Here is a 25,438-nt window from a genome sequence, read left to right on the forward strand (position 1 = left end):
TGCTAGCTAGCAGCGAGTGCAACTTTTGCAACCTGTATGGCATCCATCACAGTATAGGGGGAAAAAAGGCATACTGAGAAAGATGCCAGTAATTAGAGTTCAGAATTGAGGTGAGTTGGGAGCCATTTAGCTCCTGCTAGAAGAGCCTGCTTAGCTACCAGGAGCAACTATTGGCTAACCGTACCAACTGATCTCGAACAAACATTTATGCGAATGTGCATTTGTGACAATCTATAAATAAGCAGTAGGACACCTCTATACGACATTTAAAGCATAATGGGTCATAAATAATGGACAAAGTGATAGGTTTACAACTTATGTAAAAGTTAGATTTGCAGAACGCAATGTTCTAGTTCCTGGTTCCTCAATGGATGCTCCTGGTCATTGGTCAATGCTGGATACCCAGGAGATGTTTTTTTCGCTTCTGAAGTTGGTCCATAATCCAAAAGGTAACTACTGGTAATAAGTTCTTACAGGAAATGGCATGCACAGCCTGAATGAGCACAAACAGTGGCATACAATTAAGCCAGTGGATCGACAGTAAGTTTACTGTACTTGTCTCAGGCTTGGCAATTCTCCTGTGAGGGACACAAAATAGACTCATGGAGTAGTGAACCTGTGTTCACTGAAAGTCTAAGACAACAAAACATTTGCATGTAGCCTAAATGAAATGAAGCACAATATGGCACTTATCTAGGGCACTGTATAAAACTAATGTTTGGGCTTTATGAGACATGGTACTGTGCATCAATAAACCGAATCTGCCAACCCAAGTGAAATGATGATTTCCCCCCACACACCCCTAGACTTGAACAGCTGTAGTGCCCGAAAGCAGGATCCCCATAATTTCATACTAAGATTAACCAACTCAACACAAACCATATTTTGTTATGTTAGGCAATTTTGACATGATTCTGCAATGATTTGCTTGAACAAAGGATCATCACTGCCTGGATGGAGTGCTAACTAAGTATTTCATGCAACTGAACAATGTAGGTAATGCAACCATGGTAGGCTCAATTGGGGAAGAGTAGGCTAGAGTAAAGGAATGCAGTTGCCGTCACGCCGTGCTTCACACACGCAAGAAGTCAACAGCATTATATAAATGGCGCCCATGAGCGAAAACTCACGGTCCCCAGACGGAGGCTGGAACCTTCATTGCAAGGTACCCAACAAGACTTGGGATCACCAAGGCTTATTGGTAAAAGCTAAATCAGGGATTTTTGGAGCAAATGTGTGCTTAATGTGACGGTGTATGAACTAAATTGTACATGTAATCCATGCAGGCTAGAGGCGGAACCAACTTGGTACCATTCTTGTAGAGAACCAGAAACTGGAACACATTTCTGGTGAGAAGAGCTTATATAGGATTGAGTCGACGACGTACTCGTTAACTCAGTGATATTTATATAAACTATATCAAGAGGACTGCAAACGCATACAGGGTGAGTAGTACTGAAGTATCCTGCATCCAACCCCATTTGGAAATCATGTGTAATGGGAGGGTTTTCAAAGTAAACTTCTAATAAAATTCTAGAGTAAACGGACTGAAATCCACGGGGACGTTTGTACTCCTTACAAAGAAGACTTCTTTCCCAAATTTTGGTTGAACAACAATACAGCTCTCTATACCAAGTAACTTGTATTTCTTATGATCAGCTAAGTCGTTCGTCATGCTTTCAAGGTGTATGGCATTTTCAAGACAGTGGGCATAATACAACAGCGATATATGGCACCTACCAATTGATATGCTAATTGGGCAAGAGCCGATTCATTTAGAATGATACCTCAGATGAGAAGTACTGTACACCAATGTTAGACGGGGAATCAAATACCCTGTTAACTGACAAAAGAGCACTTGTCAAGCAATTGTTTTATGAATCCGAAGCAACCACATGTTATTGGTGCTTTAGGAGATACGTTTGACAGACCTAATTATTTTTCTTTTTCCTCATGTTCTCCCTGAACGCTTGTCGCCTCTTCTCTGTTCTGCACACAATTTGGACATGATTGTATTTGCATTGTCAATATTTACTTTTTGTATTAGGTTATGATTTAGACTAATCACGTTAAAGATTTCTGCCTTGAAAAATACCTTATTGGAGCACGTGTTGGTAAATAGTAGGAACCTGCAATGTGTACAATATTGATAATTTGGAGTAACCAGGTGCAGTAACCTGGAAGGTGTCCAACAACAGCAAAAATAAATTTAAAAAAATAAATGAAAGAAATCGGTTTAAGGTATGTATATAGTGTGACAATACTTGCCATAATAGTTTGGACGAGTGCATTAGACTGTGGCACGTTTTGTTTAAACTATACTGTCTGTACTTCTTACCTGAAGCTGCTTCCGATCAGTTTACCACGCAACCTACTACAAATCGCCCACATGCTTCTGTTCCCCTGAAACTTTAAAAATTGTGTAGATTTTTCATTCACAACTCCCATAATGGCACACATTTGTTCTAGGTTGAGATTTCAAATTTGGTTAAAGGACAACTGGTAACGTGTCCAAGCTATTTTTCCATATGTCCCCAAGCTTCATTCTCCTCCTTTCCGGAATCCTTTCACTGCCTTGGTTACATTATTGCCCGTAGTTGCATCATTCTGCTGATTATCTAGTCAGATCACTTTATAATCCCGTTTTTGTTTACTTTCTTACTCACCTTCTCTGAAGGGTACTACCATGCATTCTTCTGCTCCAGCAAAAACTCCTTACCAACTTTAAACACCTCCTACTCTACACATGTTTCACTGTTGCCATCGTTGTCCTCAGCAGGTTCTAGAGCCATCTATTCATGTGCCCCCAAACAACTGGGCAAATAGTCAGCCCCACCCCTGCTATAATCTGTTTTATTGACTTGCTGCACTTTTAGATCTGCTTGCCATCAAAGCAGGCCTATAGCTTGTCTACACCAGTACTCCATTGACATTTTTACTTTTTAAAATAGTATTATTTTAACAATCCTTTAATCTCTTAACCATCGTAAAACTCTCCAGGTCTCGAATTTGGGGCAAAAAAAATGTCAATTCATGCCAAATTGGCAGAAATAAACTGTTAATTGAATCTGTTTGTATAACTGCTATACTGGCAAGATGTTCCGTTTTTAACAAGACCAATGCTGTTCATTGCCAATTTCGTCAACCACAATCTTCATAGGATGTTGAATCTAGTGCTACCGATGAGACTTGCTACTGATGAGACAATCTCGGAGATTGACTAATGACCGGTCTGTTGCAAGTTAAACCAATGTCCCTGCATCATGCAGGTTCTGCTATCTCGTTACTTTTGGAATATGACAAACATTCTTAGTTTTGTAGTAGGTGCTTCAAAGGGCTGTTCTATTATACAGTGTATTTCCTTTGAGAATTGATGGGTGAAAAACTTTGACCTGATCATAATTACTGGATATTTCATTAGGCACGTTTTCGTGCATTGTCGAGACACGGATCACCCAAAAGCAAATCCGTCTAGGGACCTAGCCGTTAAGTGGATTGGAATTGTTCTCGTTCTCTCTTCCCTAGAACATCTTGTTCTCCCTTCACTAGAACATCTTTTTTTATTGTTATTTACTGTGCACAAAAGTCCGTTTCGAGGTTCCAAAGGAATTTTGGTCAACCAACCTATCCAAAGTCTGGTATTCCGTACATTTGTGTATTCTGCGCTGTAACAAGCACTACTCTCGCTTCTGGTGGGACGGACCTGTTCCGTAACAATCTAATGGCCACCAATCAATTATTCACTCTCTTCCTGCCACCTTTGGTAACTTGTTAGCAATTCGTGTCATAGGGAATTTATCGTTCCAAGCTAGAAAATAATGGTAGGATTTGGGATAGGATTTCCTTTTGTCACATAATATTCCCCTAACACTTCCTACAGGTGCACCCTGTAGAGAGAAGGGATGTGTCAAGTTATCTTTTTAAGACTGTGATCCTTTTCTGTCAACTATCTGCAACACCGTGGCTGTATGGTTTTCAAAACCTACTTGCTGGGTCACCTTGTTTGTCAGCCATCATATCTGGTCTAATGGAATGTAAAAACTAGACATGGTCTTAGAATTTACATTACAACACAATTACTTCCCAATCAATTAAAGTTGTAGCGATGGGAGCAAAATATGCACCCTTGCTGGCCAACCTATTTATGGAATACTTGGAGCATAATTACATTTATAATAATAATGAAGTCAAGCTCTGGAGGAGGTATGTTGACGATGTGTTTTTAATTTGGCAGGGTATCCAAGATAACTTGAAGATTGATTATCTGAATAATTCGTGAGTTTACAGGGAATATTGATGTTAACTCCATAGATTTCCTTGACCTTACGACATTGGAAAACAAGACTTTGGAAGCCAACAGAATTCTACTTTATTTGCTAGTAGTTGCCATAAGAGGGCAACCATTGCTAATATCAAGTGGGAGAATTTTACAGAGCCAAAAGGAACTGCAGCACAAATATTACTTTTGAACGGGAATGTGATTTGTTAGGCAAAAGCTTTCAGGAACGAGGGTACTCATGGGGTTGCGTGGAGAGGGCGTAAGAGCAGGCTTATTCTGTTCAGAGATGGGATATGATAGAACCATTAAGAAGCAGCTCAGATTACAAGTAGAAAGTACCACTAAGTACTTGCAAGATAGTGATCTAATGCATGGAACTGAAGAATTGACACCCGTTACTATTGGATACTGATCCAAGTAATTCTATTTAAGGTAAACCTAGGTTTGTGTACACTCGTACACCTACAATAAAACAAAATTATGTCCGTCATTAGAGTGGCAGTGATTGGCTGAGATATGCGCATCGTAATACGACAGCATTTGTAGGTCATGTAGAGATCAAAACGGAAATAAAAGAATGTATTAATTGTAGATCAAATTATATAGTGTACGCGATTATTTGGTAATGGTATACTAATGTTTATTTGTATAGCGCCTACACAAGCGTATCTGTATATTGGCAGCACCATACGGGAACTGCGGGTGCGTATCGGGGAGCATCTTTCCAGTCTCAACAGTCAGGATTCCAAGCTATCGTTGCCAAATCATTGGCAAGATCATCAGATGCCCAATAAGGCAGAGATTCAATTTATGGGCATCCAAAGAGCATCTTGTGGCAAACGAGATGGAGATTTGCAACAACATCTGAGACAACTGGAATCTAAGATGATTTGTAGACTTCGATGTACAACACAGGGTCTCAATAAGGAGCACAAAATTGATGGTTTCTTATAATGCAAGTCTGAGATTTCTGTGCAAGAAGCTGTATAAACTGGAATATGAAACGAAAGTGTCTGAACAATAGCAGTCTGCTTCCGACTAAATAGATATATTGGCATGACCAATTGACCTACACTAAGCTATTACTGCCAATTTTAAGCATGTGGCCAATAAGATATTTGAATCCAAAACTCTTGTTAAAAAGGAACTGGAGTCATACTTAACTATACATGGGTATGAGCAAATGGGCAATTTCAGCCTTTGGCTGCAACCTATTTGTTTTATTCGTATTTATATAGCGCACAACAGTCCGAGGACATCGTGGCACTTGTTACAGTACAAGGCTTAGTTACATAGTCATTAGAATATATATATATATATATATATATATATATATATTATATATATATACATACACACACAGGCTACAAAATAGTTATATAATCATTGGTAATATATGTACAGGTTACAAGATATACATTTGTATTATATTACAATCAGAATGCCAGGGCAAGGCTAGTTGAGGAGCGTGGCCTTGAGGTTGTTGCGGAAGACATGGATGGAGGTTTCAGCCTTAAGGGTGGCCGGGAGAGAGTTCCAAAGTTTTGGTGCAATGTAGGAGAAGCCTAAACCTCCAGCTGTAGCTCTGTTTATGTGTGGTGGTTGTAACTGGTTGGTGTACTGGGCTCTGGTGGGGCGCGTGGATGTGGTCCTGGATAATGCTTCAGATAGGTAAATTGGGGAGGTTTTGTAGATACATCTGTGTGTGATGGTGAGGATTTTCAGCGTGATACGGTCTTTGACCTGGAGCCAACGTGCTTCACGTCTGGCGTGGGATATATGGTCTTTTAGGGATGCTCAGGGCGGCTCCGAGTGCATTGTTGTGTGGTTTGCAGTCTTTGAATGTTCTTGGCAGAGGTGCCAGCAAGGAGGGTGTTGCAGTAGTCTAGTTTGGCGCCTATAGTTGCTCTGGCTATGGCCAGGCGGTTGGGGGTGGACAGGTATGGGTTCATGGCATTGATGAGTTTGGTGCTGAATGCAGATGCAGAGGCTATGGAGCTGACTTTGTTCATCAATAGATTTGCGTCAACGTGAACGCCTAGAGTCTTGACGGTGGATGATACAGTGATGGAAGTGTTGTCTATATTGAAGTTGGCGTATTGGGGACTTTGTGTTTGTTAGGCCAAGGATGATGATTTCAGTCTTCTCCACGTTAAGACAGAGGCCATTAATTGCCATCCAGGCTTGGATAGTGGCATAGATGTTGTGAAGGGTCGTGGTGTCTTGGTGATAAGAGTCCAGATAGGGGAATAAGTACTTGGGTATCGTCTATTTGGTATATGCTATACCCATAGAGTCCAGTAGGTCGAAGAGGGGTTTTGTAAAGAGGTTATAGAGTGTGGGGGCTGTGCAAGATCCTTGGGGGACGCCGCAGTTGACGGTGGTAGGGTCTGCGTTGGCTGTGTCCGAGTAGATCTTCATGGCTCTACCTTCAAGGAAGGATGTGATCCAGGATGATGCTTGTTTGGAGAAATGAGCTGCATGGGTGAGTTTGCTTCTAAGTATGATTGTATCTGGTTGTGAGCTGCTTTGTCTAGGATTTTTAAGAGAACGGGACTGTTGTTATCGGTCTGTAGTTGTTGGGTAAAGTGTGGCCTTTTTTTTTTAAGGAATGGCCGTACCCAGGCTTCCTTGAGATTGTCTGGGACGGTTCCTGTTTGGAAGGATGCATTGATGAAGGCAGTAATCAGGGGTGCTAGGTCATTAGTGCATTCCTCGATGAGTTTGGGCGGGCAGATTTCTGCTTTGGAGAGATGGTTTGAGGTTTTTGATGAGATTGAGGACCTCCAGTTCAGCGACGTCTCAAAGAGAATTGAGCGTGATTGAAATTACTACACTTGTCTTGAAAGGTGCGGTTGTTTTTTTGATTAGGGAGATCTTTGCAATGGTTTTGGATTTTGTTCTGGAGGAGTTTTATTTTGTTGAGCATGGCAGACTGAATGCTAATGCACCAGGCTTCGTCTTTGGTTATCTCTTCGGTGCTGGCTGGGGGAGTGACTGTTTGTTAAAGATTGCAAATAATTATTTATCTTGGGAGTTGGCCTTTGAGATCCTGTCATTGAAGGAGTTGGATTTGGCTGCTAAGGTGGCTTTTTTATATTGGAGGGCTATTTGTTTGAAAAGGCTCTTATTTATGTCACTGGGATCCATTTGCCAGTTTTTTAGCGCTTGAGGCTTTGAGTTCGCAGGGTTTGGAGTTCATCTGAGAACCATGAGTTGCAGTGGAATGATTTTTTTTCCTTTATTATTTTCAAGAGGGGCTATAGAGTTTATGGCGTTGGTGAGAGTCTCGTTAAAATAGCTGATAGTATGTTTGGGTCCTGAGGGAAAGGTGGTGCTACGCAGGGATTTTTGAGGTGCGGACAGTTGTCTGCTTTTAGTTTTTTGAACTTCTTTTTGTGGGAGGTGGTGCGTAGGTGAGATTTTTAGGTTTGGGGTTGGTGGGGATAAGGAATTTGATGCATGTGTGGTCCCTCCAAGGGAGGGGAGTATTGGCAGTAATGCGGGATGCACAGTTATGGTCCATGACCCAGTCAAGGGTGCGACCTTTGGAATGAGTGGAGGTGAGGACGCATTGAGCAAATCCCAAATCTGCGAGTTCTTTTGCTAGGGTTGCGGCAGATTTATCTTTAGGATCATTATATCCTAAGGTTAAGGTCTCCTAATAGGGGGATTTGGGAGGACTTTTTTGATGTTATTGCTGAGCCGGTGGGAGAGGTGCTCTCGGAAGTCTGCTGAGAGTACGGGAGGTCTGTATAGGATGTGTATATTGATTAGATTGTTGGGGGAAGAACAAGACTTTGTGGATGAGGGCGACTCCCCCTCCAATCTTGTCACATCTATCTTGCCCAAGGATGGTGTAGCCTGTGGGTAGGACTAGTGCAATGGCTGGGCAGGAGGCATCATGGAGCCATGTTTCTGTGATGCATAGTAGGTCCAGATTGAGTGTGGTAAGGAGGTCATTTATCTCTAGGGCATGTGCAGGTAGGGATCGGACGTTCAGTAGTGCACATTTGAGAGGTGGGTGTAGTGTGCATTTGATGTTTTTTTTATCTTGTGTGGTATTGGGGGGGGCTTAGTGCGAGGTAGAGTAGAGGCAGGTTGGGTTGGAGGGGGGAGAAGGGTAGTGTATTTGCTTAGCTTAGTGTGGGGTAATGGTGGTGGGTGCGTCCCCCCAGTGAGTGGTAAGGCAGTAGATCAGAAATTCAACAGGATATAGTGCCTAGAGTCGATTCTCTATGTTGTGGCATGCAAAGGTGGTGGGACATAGTGGGCAGCAGTTCAGCAAAATCACAACACCTAGATTTGAATTTCTAGGGGGTGCACGAAAATCAATAAGGTCACAATGGGGTAAGTTTGGCAAATGTCATTATGGCAGGGTACATCATCATGGCCATATTAGGCAAATAAAGTAGTTGCAGTATATAAAAACATAGGGTTACAGTGAGCAAGTATCATCAAGCGTCACAGATGGTTAGACAGTATGCTCACAGAGTGCAGCGAAGTTGCCGTAGGCTGGGGACAGCAGTATGGGCAGAGAGGGTTAATAGTAATATAGAGCTAGTGTGGTGGATTCAGGTAAGGCAGCATATCAGAGTGGCATGGCAGTGCATTTAAAAACGTGCCAACCTATTCTAACCATTGGAGAAATCCCATAGATGGGAACCGTAACATTGTCCTATTCACATTGGTTTGTTCTAAAACAAGGTATTAGAATCATAAAACCACTATAGGAGCAGTTACCCCCCCTAGTTAACAATGTATAAGCAGTGTTAGACGTTGCGAGAAGTATAATAACTACCAATTGGACATTCGACCTAGGCGGCCCGCAATACATCGCTATTTGTTTATTACTTGTATTGCGCGCCAGACCTAAGGGTATAAGGGCGTATAGCATAGGATCATTCAAAGCTTAGTTACACGAGAAGTATACAGTCAAAATAGTTACACAGTCAGATACACAGAGTTTCAAATATACAGGGTATGTACAAATAGAGTATTTACAAGGTCAGACATATAAACTTAGGGCTGAAGGCGGTAAGTGTAGTGGATGGCAAAGCAGGTTGAATGGGGTGTATGCAGTGTGCAGAGTGATCACTGGCTAGCAAGGACAGTTTGACAGGTTGTCATAGGTTCGCTTGGAGGTCTGAGTCCTTAAGCCACTTGATTGTGCACTGTCGGAATTTGTAATAGGAGTGCTCTGTTCTGAGAGGGGGGGGGGGGCGAGTGCCAGAGCTGTGCTGCCTTAACCTGGAAGCTGTTGCCACCCACTCTGGTTAGTTTGAATCTGGGAATTAGGAGGCAGTTTGTATTGGAGAGTCTGGTTAATTTGGTTGTGGGTTTCATGGCAATTCTGTCCGATAGGAAATTTGGGGCTACTTTATGCATTTGTGCGTGAGTGAGGCAACTTTTAGTTTGATTTTATCTACGGTGGATAGCCAATTGTTGTATCTTCTTGTCTCAGAGGTATGTTCTCTCCTTGCGATTCCTAGGGCAGCTCTAAGAGCACTGCTTTGCAGGACTTGGATTTTTTTTTTGGTTATTTGTTTGTTCGCTCCTATGTACATGGCGTTGCAATAGTCGAGCTTTGAGTGTATGAGTGCTCTGGCCAGGGTAATGCAACTGTCATTAGAGAGGAAGGCTTTGCCTGCTCTTATCAGCTTGCAGGTGTAGGCTGTTGTTGAAGCCATGGCATTTACCTGTTTGTTGAGGGAGAGGGTGGCGTCCAAGTACTACTTCCTAGACAACTGTAATTTTGTTATTGTTGATATATTTAGAGACGATGGGGTGCCCAGGATAATGATCTCAGTCTCGTCATCATTGAGGCATAGTCCATGGGTGGGCATCCATACCTGGATGACGAGATAGACCTTGTTCACCAAGGCCAAATCCTTTTCACAGTCGCCAGTAAGGGGTAGGAAGATCTGGGTATATCACCATAATTAGTGTAGGCGATACCCCATCTAAAAGTGGCTTGGTGAAAATGTTAGTGTGGGTGAGAAAAGATCCCTGGGGCACGCTGCAGACTCGCATGGTACGATCACTAAGAAAAGATTGCATCCATGCTATGGCGTCAGCTGAGAAGAAAGCTGCCATGTCCATGTGGCTGCATAGGACCTGATCGACCAAATCAAAGGGAGCCGATAAATCCAAGAGTAGAAGAAGGGCAGAGTTTCCCTCATCTCATCGATTTGGGCCTTTAAATCCAATAGTGCGGTTTCTGTCCCGTGCTGAGATCTGAAGCCTGATTGTCTAGATCCTAGCAAGGAGTTCGATTCTAGATGGTTTTGGATTTGTGAATAAGCCATTTTATCTAGAGTTTTTAAGAGAAATGGCACTGTAGTGATGGGACGGTAGTTGGTGGGAATCAGTGGGTCTAGAGTGTTTTTTTAGTAGGGGGAGCACCCATGAAACGTACTGGTGAGCACAGCTGCATACCCATCTATTTAAAAACAGAAGATTCACCCATGTGCCCATACCTCGCCAAAGCGGTGAGCATCAATGGGTTTGATTTGTGTATGTCGATTATTACTTTAAAGTTATAACAAATCACCTACCTACTTCAAATGTCTCTGGCCGGAAAGATCTGAGCAAGAGTTGTACCAACATTCCTGGATGTAAGTTAATGGGATTGTTTTCCCCTTAAAAGTACATCCTTTTAAGCAATTGGCATACACTGCTACCTTCAGTGTTCCTTTTATTCTGGATGTGTCCATGCCTCAAGCCATTACCTCCTCTAGGCACGATGAGCATGGTTTTTCAGAGTGCTTACTACATTTTAAGTACCAAGGAACTTTTTGAGATGGAACTGTATACAGAACATTCAGTACCGAGCGATTTAAAGTGTCGAGGCTAACTGCTGGCTTTGCTGAAAGGAGCTGTTGTGTCCCAGACAAAAAGATAAAGGGGGACAGAGCGGTAGAAGGATTGGAGCATACTTGAACCTCCCCACCTAAATCAGTTGTAGTTTTTAGTAGGAGTGCTACAACTATGCTGTCACAATAGGTGGAGCTACTGCACTACGAGTAAAATCTAGTTGTGCTAAAACATTATGAGCCCAAGCTGATCGTGGTATTAAAGCACCATTTACTGGCGAGAGAAATGTACCCTCACTTTGACTGGAGCGAAATCTGTGCTCATGGTGCATAGATTAAGTGTGGCCACCCATCATCCGAAATAAAAACTAGAAACAAAATTTTGCACCATTACCATACCCTTCCTAAAGAAGAATAAACGTGTGGCTGAAGTCCGTTTTTGAATCCAGTTAGTACATAGCTGATGGTAGATTTTTCCAGGGACGAGTGCACCAGTGAAAACTCTAAATCAGAAACTAAACAAGGCATTATTCATTTTTGACACGTTCAATGCAGTGCACTAGAATAGACTTACAGGGCTCGAAATTGGAGGAGGTAGTTAACTTGTACTTGCAGAATAAAGTAGCGTGGTTCGCTTGACACCAACTGATACAAGCAGCAATGGTCGACTCTCCCGGACAGCTGGTGCCACACAAATATATTGACATTAAGGGGAGGGTCTCTAAATGCAGGTATTTGTTGTTATGCATGAGAAGGTGCTTTATTTGCTTCCCAGCACAGATACATTATCTACACTCTCCCCTTTGATTCGCTTTTGTGTCTCCATTTTTTCAGTACTACTGGGAGCAGAGAGCTTATGCGTAGGGGTTACTGAAGCCATAGTGCACAAAGCAAAGCACAACTGATTGTGGGCATGTATTCACTTGCAGCAGATGTCAAAGTGGGAGGGAATCAAAGGGTACGACGTTCCCTTACTTCTCAGGGAAATCGTCATAGTTCCCTTAATTTATGTGACCTTGTGATTGACTTTCCTTCCTGCAGCCTGCTTGTATGAGGTGCATTGCAAGCTGTGATGTCATGTGTGGAATGTTAGTAGAATGATTGGAATGTTTGTGTGTGAAGTAGGAAGTTGAAAGATGTAGCCTGGGTGGTGGGAGCCAGTGGGTTCCTATGTCTGTACTTCCTAATCTCCTAATGTAACTGATGAGACCTGATGAACTGAGCTACCTGAATAAAGTAAACTAATGAATACTGGCAGCTTAAAAGCGTATACTTTGAGCTTAATTCCTGAGATCCTGTCATAACAGACCTGCAGTGTCGTTCCATGGCGGTAGGAAAGGGCACTTTTAAATATACATTTTAATTTATAAATATAAATAAATAACAGTCCACTGCTGGGGATTAGAATTTATGCTCTGCGTTTACAATGCTATGCCAAACCACCTTGTGCTAAACTGTTTATTTCAGTTGACTGTTTGCGAATTAAGCCTATTCCCAGGCCATCAAGCAGCAATCTGGGAACAGCTGTAGGCGCTTGTGTAGGCACATAGGTGTCTGCAGGTAAGTTTAACAATGATGCGACGTCTAACTGCCCTAGGTGCGGCAGGGCAGACGCTCACATGATGCATATGTTTTGGGAGTGTGTGCACAGGTTTTGGAATGCGATTAAACTTACCTGTGTGATTCCTGGAATCACCAGATACCAATGGACCCCGCAAGAATGCATTCTGGGGACGAACGCCAGGGCCGTTAAAATATAAACACATTTCCAGATTTATGGATCTGGCCTGCATTTTGGGTAAGAGATGTATTGCTATGACGTGGAAGTCAAATAAGGGGCCGAGGTTTGAGGTGTGGTTCAAAGAAATGCAACGCTGGAGCACTGCCAAAACGACGGCATGGGGGGTGGGGGGGGCATTGATGTGCATGGTGGGGAAGTGGGCCTCCTCTTCAAGGCATGGAAGTCTCTGGTTAACTATGCATTGTACCCTTTGGATGATAAACCCCCATGAGCCCCAGATAATAGATACATCTCGCTTTTCATTTTTCATCTTGCCAAATGGACAACATAGATCCAGAGACTTTTACCTATACCTGTATAAGAGACAATGCTGGAAAGATTGGGGGTGAACCCATACTACAACAGCATAATTGGTTGGTCGGTTTTTTTCTTTTCGTCTCGTTTTTCTTCCCTAACCTATGCTATTACCCCACCAGTTTGTCTTGTCGCCTTTCCTGTATACCCCCTTTTACTGTTTTTTTTTTGGCCTGTTATGACACGAAACACTGTTTGTCGCCTAATTGTAATGTTTAACAAAATGAGGGAAGAAAAAAAAATAACAGGTGTCTGCAGGTAATGGGAGGGGAGTATCAGTGGCTATATGGATGGGCATAACCCTTCAGGAGGTGTGAATAGTGGGTGAAGGGGAGGCTGCATAAAGCTGCATGCTGAGGGGCAATGACACCAAATGTGGTCACTTAAATGTATATACGTTTTCTTTATTCTTGTGACCACTTTCGTACATCAAAGATTTTTGGGGTGGAGGGAAGGAAAGGAAGGAGCCAGGTAGGGGGGGGTTGAATTTGGGCAGAGGGCTGTATGGGGGAATACAAGGGAGCAGAACAAGGGGTGGCGTGGGGCAGAGGAACATCGTTCCAATTTTTATGTGCACTTCGGCATTGAGTATTCATTCAAGAACCCACTCACGTCACGACCCACTTTTCAAAAATATCCTCCAGCCCCACCAAAATGCTGAGACTGACAGCACCCCTGTTAAGTTACACGTAGACATTTACACCAGAATGGGTCCTATTTTATGGACACCCATGTTAAGGCGGAAGTTAAATGTGCACTGCGCCGGCGTCTTGTACGTCAAGGTGGCTCCTTTGATTAAACAGGGATAGAGGGTAGCCAGTTTCACTTTCATGGGGCATGCCAAAGCGCAAATAAAGGATTCAAGGTCAGATGGGGAATTTTAACAGCCCCAGATATCTTCGGATAACTACACAATCGCAGTCATAGAAATAGACGTGAAAACATGGCAGATACTGAAGGTCTTCCCACCAGAATAACTACCACACACAGCACTACACCATTTCAGGTCTTGGCCAAATAACCCGCCCCCTATAATCAAACATTTCTATTGATACTTTAGGTAAGACGATGAGCAAGTTAACACCATCGCCGCCTCAACGTCATTCGCTGGGAGTCTAAGGAATAGAGATTCCGTAGCAGCTCAAAATTGAAGTACATTGAATATACATGCCCATAACAATAAATCAAAAGCAGGCTCTTCAATATAAGTTGATACGATTGGTAATTGAGGGTATCAGTATAGGTGGTAGCCTCGTGAACAGAAAACGAGTCGGTGCTCGTTTGCCTAATTATGCGCCATTAAGCAAATGTGGCTGTATGGGGGGGGGGGGGGGGGGGGGGAAGGGGGTCCACAGTCAGTGCGAGGGCCAAGGATACCTAACACATAAATCCCCACATCTTGCGCACATGATAAGTTCCGTAAGAAAGAAGTTACGCACAACACCGAGGATGCAGTCAAAACGAGCGATCTCAAGGACACGAACCACCACAGGATCTCCGAATTCTGTACCAAATAGCCCATCAGTATAACACGCTATAACCCCAAAAAGCGCGAGCTTCTACGTTACCATCAGGTTCCGCAACATCTTGACTAGCGCTGAACGGACTTTCTGTGCTCCGCTAAAACGAAATGCAGACAAACCAAGGGCACGTAATGACAGGAAGCGGAAGCCGGGACGTTTCACGTCGACGCATGCGCTGTCTATGACGCGATCCGCAGGGTACGCTGCGATGCAGCCACAGGGTGCTTTATTTCCATTCGTGTTCTGTCCTATAATCCCACTATGCACGCAAAGAAGAGTGGGCGGGGTGTAGCAATGGCCAGTTTCTCAATGGGAACTAGTCGCTACCAAATATGCATGGCATGAGGATTTTAGTTTTCCGATTTCATTCTTATCCTGTGTACCTTCATGTGTCTTGAAATTGTCAGATCTGAAAATACGAAGGTGTTGCTAAATGTGTGCATTTTCAACGGAGTTCTCTGGATTACTGTTCCATGCAGCCCTGTTTTTCCATAAATGGAAAAACTATTAAGTCTGAGGATTGAAAGAAAAGCATAGGAGTGGAGGCCGTTCTGAGTCATGGAATAGAAAACATGTTATAATTGGAAATCCATGACTAGAAGTCTCAAATACATACCTCTTAACTCACACGCTTTTGGCGAGTGTCACCCGCCACTTAGGCACCTCTTTCACCTGCCGAGCTCCGTACACCATAGCTCTCAACCATTTGCGATGCATAGGCGGGTGAAATCACCCGATTTTGTTTTTGGCGGGTAAGACGCCCATTGGAATGAATGGGTGTGCAGGAGGCTTGGCGGGTGAGTCGGCCCTTTATAAGGCGGGTGACACCCTCCGAATGCGTGTGAGTTGAGAGCTATGCGTGCACCCCATAGGAATGAATGGGGTTTCACCCGAAAAAATCGGGTGGTTTCACCCGCCCAAGGTCCATGAAAGGTTTTGGAGCTATGCAAATATAAAACAGGACTGGCCTAGCCCACCCGAATAGAATGGGGTATACATGTTGTGGCGCTGCCCGATGACGGAGCACGCACGCGGCGGCGTGACGTTGCACGCCGCTGCGTGCAGTATAAATAAACGGGGTGTTCCCGGCCGCAACAGTGCGACCGGGAAGCCCGAGCCAGAAGGAGGTGTGCTGTGTGAGTACTTGTGCGCTGGGGGGCTTACGGGTATCGCTGGGGGTCAGGACACACCCCCATCAGTGGCGACGAGTGGGGAATGATGCCTGGGCCCGGCGGTGATGAATCTGCAATTTTTCTTCCTGAAACAGAATCTTGCTGACATTTAGTTTCATGCTGTAGGCCGTGCTTCACCCACGCGGCTGGTGGCCATTTTGAATAATCAGGCCGTGGACTTCACAGAGCTCCGGTTTGGGCGGTGAGTGGCATCCAGGCCTAATTTTTGGACACACTGCTAGCAGACAGTTTGAGCTGCGTGCCTATGCCCGAATTTCGATTTCTTTTCGAATTTTGGATCTTCTACGTCGAGTGCAAGCGAGGAGGAGGGCTACAATGGCTGGGCCTGCATAGCCCATAATTCTTCCTTGACTCAATTTTTGGAACAGCTGAAGGCTGGGGCCTTCTTCATCCTCTTCATCATCAGATGGTGGCCTTACTGCTTTTTCATCTCCTTCATCATCACAGAGGTGTGTTGCAGTGGTTCTTCATTCTACTTCCTGGAATCATCAGGCCTTGTGGCTGGGACTGGGCTGTTAATGATTGCCCGTGGAGGGGGACAGTGTGCTCTTGCCTTCTTCGCTCCCAGGTGAGTTTTCCTGTGCCTGGATGTGGATCAGAGTTTGAGTTGCGGCCCCCATTTTCCATGCTGGGGGTGCCTGTGCGTTCAAACTCATGAGTGATACTGAAGATCAGGACGCTGCACAACCAGTAGCATTGCAGCAGCCTCCATTTGCTCAAGCAGGGCTTCCAGGCCCACTGCCTCCAGTGCAGCCGGCGGTAGCACCTGTTGCCCAGCCAATACTTCCTGCCATGGCCCAGGCACGTGCACACGCGGCCTTACAGCCTATCCCAGAGTTTGATGTCGCCTTCTAGCTTTGGGCCCAGATGGAAGAGGTGGATTGACCGCCTGGACATGTACTTTCGGGCCACTCAAGTGATTGATGATGACAGCAGGCTGGCAACCATGTTGTACTGGGCAGGGCCCTCAGTCCAGGAGATCTTTGAATCGCTTCCACCAGGGGATGGATCCTACGGTCAGGCGAAAACCGCACTTCAAGCCCATTTTCTGCCTCTTGTCAACGCGGACTATGAACGTTTCGTGATGTTGTCCGCCAAACAGAAAGAGGACGAGACTTCGGACACATTCTAAAGGGTGATCGCACATTCCTTGTTCACCTCGCGATAGATGAAAGGTACCCCTCAAGATTCAAAACAAAGTCCGATGTTGATACGTGTGCGATCATCTCGGATTCGGGAATCTGTAAATAATTTATCTGCCTGCATCCAAGGACCCTGACATTGGGAAGCTGCTTCACCTGTAATAGGGCAATCTCCTATTCTGAACTTAGAGATTCACCACTACCAGCAGAAGAAATCAGACCACACACTAAGGGGTGTTGGTCCTTAGCCCTGAAGAAAGTGATTCTAATAACCTCAATACCACTGAAGCCGGTCGGCTTCTATGTGACCTGATAGGAATAACTATGGATCAGAGATATCCCCAAATCAAGCCACACTTCAGATCCTAACACGAAAAGGGATCATGTAAATTAAATTTTATTAAAACTTGAGGTTCAGAGTCCACATCAAGAAATACATCTCCGAATCACAAGGAATAGGAGTTGTTTTCGACTATCCCTGGTCCATACACTCCAAAAAATGTTTTTTAACAAATATGACTTGTGTAACAGTTTCATGAGTTCTATCTCTCGACTTATATAATCTCCTTTGCAGCCGAGAAGATATTAGATCAACACCTCTCATTTTTTAATAAAGGTTGCATTCAAAAGAAACGAAATAAAAATGTAATGTTTTATTTGGGAAACAACAGATTGTGTGAAAAACCTTGAAGGATAAAGCAAGAATAGGAATCCAACAGTATGGAGTAAAAAAAACCCATAAGGAAAAGCAATACTTGAATAAAATTGACTCAAATCAAATTGTGATATAACGATAGGGGAGATTTGAGGTTCAGATCCCCCAACTAGGTTCCAATATTGTGGAGATTTTTGTGGCGACATTATTACATTATTATTAACCGGTTGTACCCAGTAAGGATGCTGGACTCCAAGGCCTTTGTGTGGGGGCCTGTCTTTCAGGCAATTCTGTCTGTGGCACTTAACCCTTTAACTGCCATGGGTATTTCCCCCCAGTGCCAGGGCCTTTTTTGGTGATTTCGGTATGTGGCCATTCAATGGCTTGTAACGTTTTTGTTACATGAACTATCTCGGCCACATTTGGCTCCTTTTTTCTCCACATGTAGGCGGTCGTAACGCCATCCAGGAATCCTAGGTTGCTGTAGGGGGGTGAGAGAAAATAAGCAAAAAGGGCAAACATTTTGGTTTTTTTCCAAAAAATGCCAATAAAATGATGTACAAAGAAGCCTGTGGTTTTTTTCCCTGTAAGAGCTAGGAACAAATGGTTTGCTGTGCTGAGTTCCCCAATTTCCTGGCTTTCAAGAACAGGTTGAGTGAAAACTAAAGAAAATTATTTTGATGTGGTTATCAACCGTTTTGTGAGAGGTAGGCGATTTTGGCCATTTTTGCCAATTGGACATGCATGGACGGAATGGGAGAAAAGGGTAGGAAAGCCAAATTGGAGGACAGAAAGGCATATATTTCTGAAAAGTAGACAAAATTCCAAGTTTAGGAAGGGGTGATTTGCGTACGTCAGGCAACAACTAGGTAGGGGAAACTGCCATAAATTGGGGGAAAAACGGGAAAATGACCGAAAAAAAGGTATGCGTTGGACATGGTTGGCTTGGTACGGCAATGGCTTCTATGAATTTTGAGAAAAGCAATGCTTCGATACATTCCCCCGACTCTTGCAGTTAGGAAAGCACACATTTTTTGTAGTGTTTTACAAAACAAGCAATACCACAAGCCAAACACTGAGTCATGGTAAACAGGAGTTTTACGCTCACGGCCTGAACAGACGCACTTAGTAATCGGGAAAACCAATGTGGTGAGGAACGGCAAGCATACATTCTTTGAAAGAGCACAGGCAGAACTTTTCAAGGGTAGGTGACTTGTGCAGGTTACAAAAGTGTATGGTGCCTGAAGCAGCGACTAAATGTAGGGCACATTTGGGAAATTAAAGGGTTGTGTGACAAAGGGCACCAGCAAATGGGACAAAACGTTATGAAAACCACACAAACACAACACATGGCCTACCGTCCCATGTTCCCACAGGTGTCCCGATGAAAACAGTACCTCACATGTGTGGGTGCACCTACCTGGCCACCAAGGGGAAAGCCTACAACACAAGTAACCCCAAGTCTGTTTTCAGACTGGAATTTCAGACGCTCTGCCGACCAGCACAACATACAGCTATGGGCCTCGGGTGTCCAAGCCACCAAGGAAAAGAGGGAACCCCATGCATTTCCGAAAAGAGGACACCCGTGGGAATCTGCAAAGGTATGATTTGCGCACATAGCCCCAGAATGTATTACCCAGACACCCCCGCAAAGTCTGAAATGTGGGGAAAAAAAAGCATTTTCCGCACATTTCGCTCGGCTCACCCATAGAAACACACCCCCAAAAACACATGGCCTACCGTCCCGCATTCCCACAAGTGTCTCGATGAAAACGGTACCTCACATGTGTGGGTGCACCTACCTGGCCCCCAAGGGGAAAGCCTAAAACACAAGTAACCCCAAGTCTGTTTTCAGACCAGAATTTCAGACGCTCTGCCGACCGGCACAACATACAGATATGGGCCTCGGGTGTCCAAGCCACCAAGGAAAACATGGAACCCCATGCATTTCCTAAAAGAGGACACCTGTGTGAATCCACAGAGGTATGATTTGCGCACATCGCCCCAGAAACTATTACCCAGACACCCCTGCAAAGTCCGAAATGTGGGGAAAAAAACACATTTTCCGCACATTTCGCTCGGCTCATCCATCGAAACACGCCCTCAACAACACATGGCCTACCGTCCCGCGTTCCCACAGGTGTCCCGATGAAAATGGTACCTCACATGTGTGGGTGCACCTACCTGGCCGCCAAGGGGAAAGCCTAAAACACAAGTAACTCCAAGTCTGTTTTCAGACCGGAATTTCAGACGCTCTGCCGACCGGCACAACATACAGATATGGGCCTCAGGTGTCCAAGCCACCAAGGAAAACAGGGAACCCCATGCATTTCCGAAAAGAGGACACCTGTTGGAATCCGCAGAGGTATGATTTGCGCACATCGCCCCAGAATTTAATACCCAGAAACCCCTGCAAAGTCCGAAATGTGCAAAAAAAATGCATTTTTCGCACATTTCACTCGGCTCACCCATCGAAACACGCCCCCAACAACACATGGCCTACTGTCACGCATTTCCACAGGTGTCCCGATGAAAACGGTACCTCACATGTGTGGGTGCACCTACCTGGCCGCCAAGGGGAAAGCCTAAAACACAAGTAACCCCAAGTCTGTTTTCAGACCGGAATTTCAGACGCTCTGCCGACCGGCACAACATACAGATATGGGTGTTAAGGAAAGCGTCTCGTGGGCGCTGGGTACCTGAATTTCCAGTGGATGGTCGTGGTGAAGTAGCCAGGCTGTCCAACTGATGGTTGCAGAATGTGTGACGCGAGGAACCAGCACAACACCCACCCAGAATTCAAACAGGGTCAGTGGTGAACCAGCTCCCAACGCCACGGATGCACACTTCCCTGATTTGAGTGACGTCGGGACAGTGCAAGCACTGACAGGGAAGGCGGGTCTTGACTGGATAGAAGGTCCACAGCAGATGGTGCAGAGAAGGTGTCGTAGACTCAGAACTCCAAGGAAGACTAGGCACTGAACCAACAGACAGGAAGCAGGAGGCAAGACACTGAACCAGCAGGCAGGAAGCAGGAGGCAAGGCACTGAACCAACAGGCAAGAAGCAGGAGGCAAGGCACTGAACCAACAGGCAAGAGGCAGGAGGGAAGGCACTGAACCAACAGGCAAGAGGCAGGAGGGAAGGCACTGAACCAACAGGCAAGAGGCAGGAGGGATTAGGAACCCTGGGGCAGAACTAGGGAAAACGCTGGCAGGAAGGAAGGGAGCAGGAAGGAAATGAGGCCCAGGGAACCTACTGGCTAGAAGGGAGATGAGGCAAGAACACCAACAGGCTGACAAGGAAAGGAAACTTCAGTAGGGAAGGACAAGAGCAAAGGACTAGGAATGCTGACAAGGTGCCACTCAAGAGTAACACGAGCGGGAACGCGATCAGGAAACAAACCGCGTTGAGACGCGGTTTGTTCAAGCAAACTGGCCCTTTATATAGGGCAGGCAGCATCCGGGAGGCTTGGAACGCAATCCGTGATGTCCCCGGGTGCTGACGCGCCCAAAACGAGGCTTGGGAAGCAAGCTTGCAACCTCCCGAGCGCTCTGTGGACGGTGCATGCGCGGAGAGCAAAACACGGCCCTCCGCGTCTGCGCAAAGCACGCGTACGGGAAATTCCGGAGGCGGCTTGGGCCGCAGATGACCAAGGGTCCCCCAACCTGTATCGGGGATAGATGCGCCAGGACGGGAATCGCCGCGACCTGAGGATGCGTCCTGTATCCCGGGTAAGTGGCATAACACTATGTCCCCTCCCAGAAAGGCCGGGGGCCCCAGGCTTCCAAGGAAATCGGAGGTAGAAGTCGCGAACCAGACGGGGAGCGTGCACAAAACTGCAAGGTTCCCAAGTGCGATCACAGGCCGGGTAACCCTTCCAGTCCACCAAATACTGAAGCACTCCCCGTCGTATGCGCAAATCACAAATCTCCTGTACTTCGAATTCGGGTACACCATGGACAGTAACAGAGGCAGGTCGGGAGAAGGATCGCTGGAAGGTGTCAACCCCATAAGGTTTCAAAAGGGAGACATGGAAGACAGGATGAACCCGCCAGGACTGCGGCAACCGTAGGCGATATGCTACAGAGGACAAACGCTTAGTAACCTTGAATGGGCCAAAATAACGGGGAGCCAGTTTGGTAGGTAGATTACGCACTGGCAGATTCTTAGAGGACAACCAGACCAAATCTCCCACATGGAAAAGTGGTTCGGGAGTGCGTCCTTTATCAGCCTGCTGCTTCATGCGCCCCTGTGCCTCAACAAGTGTTCTGTGTGCCAACAAGTGCTGCCTTTGGATGGCGACGACCAGACGATCAGCAGATGGAACTGTACTGGGTGGTACTGGATGAAAAGGCACCAATTTAGGATGTTGACCAAAAGAACAGTAAAAAGGACTGAGTCCGGTAGCAGAATGTTTTGCGTTATTATAGGAGGCTTCAGCAAGAACCAGATGTGTCTTCCAATTGGTCTGAGTGGCGTTAGCAAAACATCGAAGGTAGTGCTCCAAAGTTTGATTGGTTCTTTCCGTCTGACCGTTAGTGTGTGGATGATAACCCGAGCTCAGGGCTCTGTGGATGCCTAGATGACTACACAACTGACGCCAAAAAGAGGACAGAAACTGGGATCCACGATCAGATATGATCTTTTCTGGCAATCCATGTAATCTGTATATTTCCTGGAAGAACGCTAAAGCCATCTGGGATGCCGTGGGTATTCCGGGAAATGGAATAAAATGGGCAGTCTTAGTGAAACAGTCTACAACTACCATGATGCAGGTATATCCGTCAGATGGAGGAAGATCAACGATGAAATCTGTGGCTATGGTATGCCATGGGTAAGGAGGTATCTCTGTGGGATGAAGTAACCCCAATGGTCTTTTCCTTGGGATTTTGGTCTGAGCGCACACAGGACAGCTCTTGACATACTGCTCAATTTCTTCGGCCCAACCTGGCCACCAGAATTGTCTGGATATTAGTTCTTGGGTGGCCTTTATGCCACGATGTCCGCCGATTCGGGAATCATGGAACCCGCGAAGTACAAGAGTTCGAAGAAAGTTTGAGGGTATGTATAACCTGTTCCGGTAAAACAGCAACCCATTGTTTTCAGTGATCTGTGGTCGTTTCAAGAGGCTAGCCCGAACTGGATCTGTTATGGTATCCTGTGCAATCTTCTGGAGATGGGGCGAGAGCGTAAGCAGAAAATGCTTCGGAGAGATCAGTGGTTTGTCACTACAGTCGCCCTTAACGTCTCCTTCCAAAGAACGAGATAAGGCATCAGCCTTCAAGTTCTGAGCACAGGGAATGTAAGTAATATGGAAGTCGTAGTGAGAGAAAAAGAAGGCCCATCGGGCTTGACGAGAGGTACGGCACTGAAGAGAACGTAAATACTGTAAATTGCGATGGTCAGTACGGACTTCCACCGAATACCGTCCCCCGAGGAGATGATGCCTCCATTCTTCAAATGCTGCTTTTATGGCCAATAACTCCTTCTCAATCACGGCATAGTTCCTTTCACTAGGAGTGAGTTTACGGGAGAAATACGCCACAGGATGTTCCATGTCGGTTTCGGGTTGCTTTTGCAGGAGAACAGCACCAACAGCGAAGTCGGAAGCGTCTGCTTCTACAATGTATGGTATTTCGTCATTGGGGTGACACAGAATAGGTGCTGTGCTGAAGGCCTTATTCAAGGTGTCAAAGGCCAAGGTGGCCTGCGAATCCCAGAGGAAAGGTACTTTGCTGATGGTTAGTCCAGTTAAAGGAGTCGTTAGCTGTGAGAAATGAGGTATGAAGTGCTGATAAAAATTGGCAAATCCTAAAAACCGCTGCAGGGACTTCAGATCACGAGGTTGATTCCAGTTCTGAATGGCTTGTACCTTTGCGGGATCCATGAAAATGCCTGATCCGCTGATCACATAGCCGAAAAACTCCATGCTTTGCTTGTGAAAAGAGCACTTCTCAGCTTTTGCGTACAATTGATTCTGGGATAGCCGTCGAAGTACGTCTCGGACGTGTTTCACATGTTGTTCCTGGGTAACAGAAAAAATGAGGATATCATCCAGATACACCCAGACAGAGAGGCCAATCAAGTCGCTAAAAATGTAGTCCATAAAGCGCTGAAAAACGGCCGGGGCATTACACAAACCGAATGGCATCACCCGATATTCATAATGTCCGAATGGGGTTTTGAAGGCCGTCTTCCATTCATCGCCTTCCTTTATCCGGATCAGATGATAAGCACCACGGAGATCTAGCTTGGTGAAGACTTGAGCTGTTCGAAGGGATTCCTTGATATCCCGGATTAAGGGCAGTGGATATCTGTCCTTTTGCGTGATGTCGTTCAGTTGTCGATAGTCTATACAAGGACGTAATGTACCTTCCTTCTTCTTCACAAAGAATAAAGGAAAACCAGCAGGGGATTTTGAGGTTGTTATGTATCCCTTCTTGGTGCAGTCATCCAAGTATTCCTGTAAGGCCTTTTTCTCGGTCAAGGACAAGGCGTACACCTTCCCGTGAGGTATCACCGAACCTGGTATCAAATCGAATGGTCTGTGAGGAGGTAGAGGAATATCCCCTGGTTCGGAGAAGACCTTCCGAAAATCGTTGTACACTTGAGGTATTGGGAACAGTGAGCAAAGACCGGGTGAATTATTGCTTCTAGTAAGAGGCGTAGAGATGACGATGTTCTGAGGCCTGCCAGGCAAGCAGCAATTCCGAAGGCAATGAGCGGAAGCAAAAACCAAAGTACGTGCTTCCCAATCGATAGTAGGATTGTGGCATTGCAGCCACGGTAAACCCAGAACTATTGCATACGAAGGTGATTTGATAACGTCCAGAGCGATTCTTTCACCATGTTCATTGATCTGGATGAATAGACCCATGGTATGTTGACGTATTGGCCCCGAGGATAAAGGAGTCCCATCAATCACCTCCACAGACAGAACATTCTTCCGGGAAAACAAAGGTATACCATGCCTTGCTGCGAAACTTTCGTCGATGTAATTGCCAGATGCTCCACAGTCCAATAAGCCAAGAGCCCTCACCTCTTTGTCTAACCATCTCAATTTGATTTCCAAAACTAATAAAACAGCGGGTTGCATGGGCTGGAACAGGGAGCAAGGACCGGAAAGGACTGAAAGTAAAGCGAGACCTGTCGTTGCCTTTCTTATAGACGACAGGTCACCTAGTTTTCCGACTTCCTTTGAGGACGTAAAGGACAGGTACCCAAGTAATGTCCGGCGGCTCCGCAGTACAAACATAACCTTTGACTTCTTCGGCGTTTCTTTTCTGCTTCTGATAACGGACCCCTCACAGCACCCAACTGCATGGGTTCTGGACCGGAGTCCGAAGACCCAGGAATTCCAGTAGAGGTGTTTGTGGGTCTGGAAAACAGCCTCTCAGCTCAACGTCTTTCTCCTCTTCGTTCTGCCAGTCTGTGATCAATCCGCAAAACTTGTTCCACTAGTTGCTGAAGGGTGTCGGGCTCTGGAATGTGTAATAATTCGTCCTTATATTCTTCTCTCAATCCCCGACTAAACAGAGTCTTTTGGGTTACGATTTTGGGAATCGGTGGCCAATTGTCGGAAGCGACCAATATAGGCTATTATGTCCATGGCTCCTTGCTTAAGGTCCATCAATTGATTCTGTGCTGCAGAAGCCAAATTGGGTGATTGAAAAACCTCTAGAAATGCCTTTTCGAATGCTGCAAAGTCGTTGAGAATAGGGCTATTGGCAGCCA

General features: G+C 45.4%; 1 protein-coding gene across 1 annotated transcript in view; it reads right to left on the reverse strand.

Moving 5' to 3' along the window:
* Positions 1-15,005, reverse strand: part of COX7A2 (cytochrome c oxidase subunit 7A2) — a 48,535-nt gene extending 33,530 nt beyond the window's left edge. The window contains exon 1 of the mRNA XM_069606264.1: positions 14,758-15,005. Coding sequence (XP_069462365.1) covers positions 14,758-14,775 — 18 coding nt within the window. The 5' untranslated portion in view covers positions 14,776-15,005. The remainder of the gene's footprint in view (positions 1-14,757) is intronic.
* Between the last annotated feature and the right edge of the window lie 10,433 nt (positions 15,006-25,438).

Source organism: Ambystoma mexicanum, chromosome 4p (genome assembly GCF_040938575.1).
Source record: "Ambystoma mexicanum isolate Mex_15411 chromosome 4p, UKY_AmexF1_1, whole genome shotgun sequence".
In the NCBI taxonomy this organism is placed as follows: domain Eukaryota; kingdom Metazoa; phylum Chordata; class Amphibia; order Caudata; family Ambystomatidae; genus Ambystoma; species Ambystoma mexicanum.